Source organism: Bison bison, unplaced genomic scaffold (assembly GCF_000754665.1).
Source record: "Bison bison bison isolate TAMUID 2011002044 unplaced genomic scaffold, Bison_UMD1.0 scf7180017846849, whole genome shotgun sequence".
NCBI lineage: Eukaryota > Metazoa > Chordata > Mammalia > Artiodactyla > Bovidae > Bison > Bison bison.
Genome location: NW_011477422.1, coordinates 144623 through 145032, shown reverse-complemented (window position 1 = coordinate 145032; position 410 = coordinate 144623). Strand labels below are relative to the sequence as shown.

The 410-nt window shown below is 65.9% G+C and overlaps 1 protein-coding gene across 1 annotated transcript in view; it reads right to left on the bottom strand.

Moving 5' to 3' along the window:
• The window catches only part of TMEM8A (transmembrane protein 8A), a 9289-nt gene that overhangs the window by 4743 nt on the left and 4136 nt on the right, over positions 1-410 (bottom strand). The window contains exon 4 of the mRNA XM_010840907.1: positions 91-218. Within this exon, the coding sequence (XP_010839209.1) occupies positions 91-218 (128 nt within the window). The remainder of the gene's footprint in view (positions 1-90; positions 219-410) is intronic.

The window sequence follows — 410 nt, the reverse complement described above, 5'->3', positions numbered from 1 at the left end:
CTCCGGAGGGGGGCCAAGACCTGGACCCCCCCACCTTTTCACCTGCCCTGAGGCCAGCAGGGCTGCCCACTCCAGCAAGCCTGCACTTACTTGAGGTAGCTGGGCTGGGAGAGGAGGACTAGTGGGAGGGGCACGTCAGGCTCCAGGATGGACATCTCAACCACTCGCACGACCAGCATGTCCGGCTGGAAGATGTAGGCACAGGTGGGAATAAAGTCCTGAGGAAAGAGCAGGGACAGGCAAAGAAGGTGGGGGAGGGCTGGCCCGGAGGGATCGGGGATGGACCCAGGGGGAGGGGTTGGAGCAGATGGGGCGGAGTTGGAGTAGATGGGGTGGGGCTGGCCCCGAGGGGGCGGGATTGGAGCAAATGGGCGAGGCTGGCCCAGAGGGGCGGGGATGGACCGAGGGGG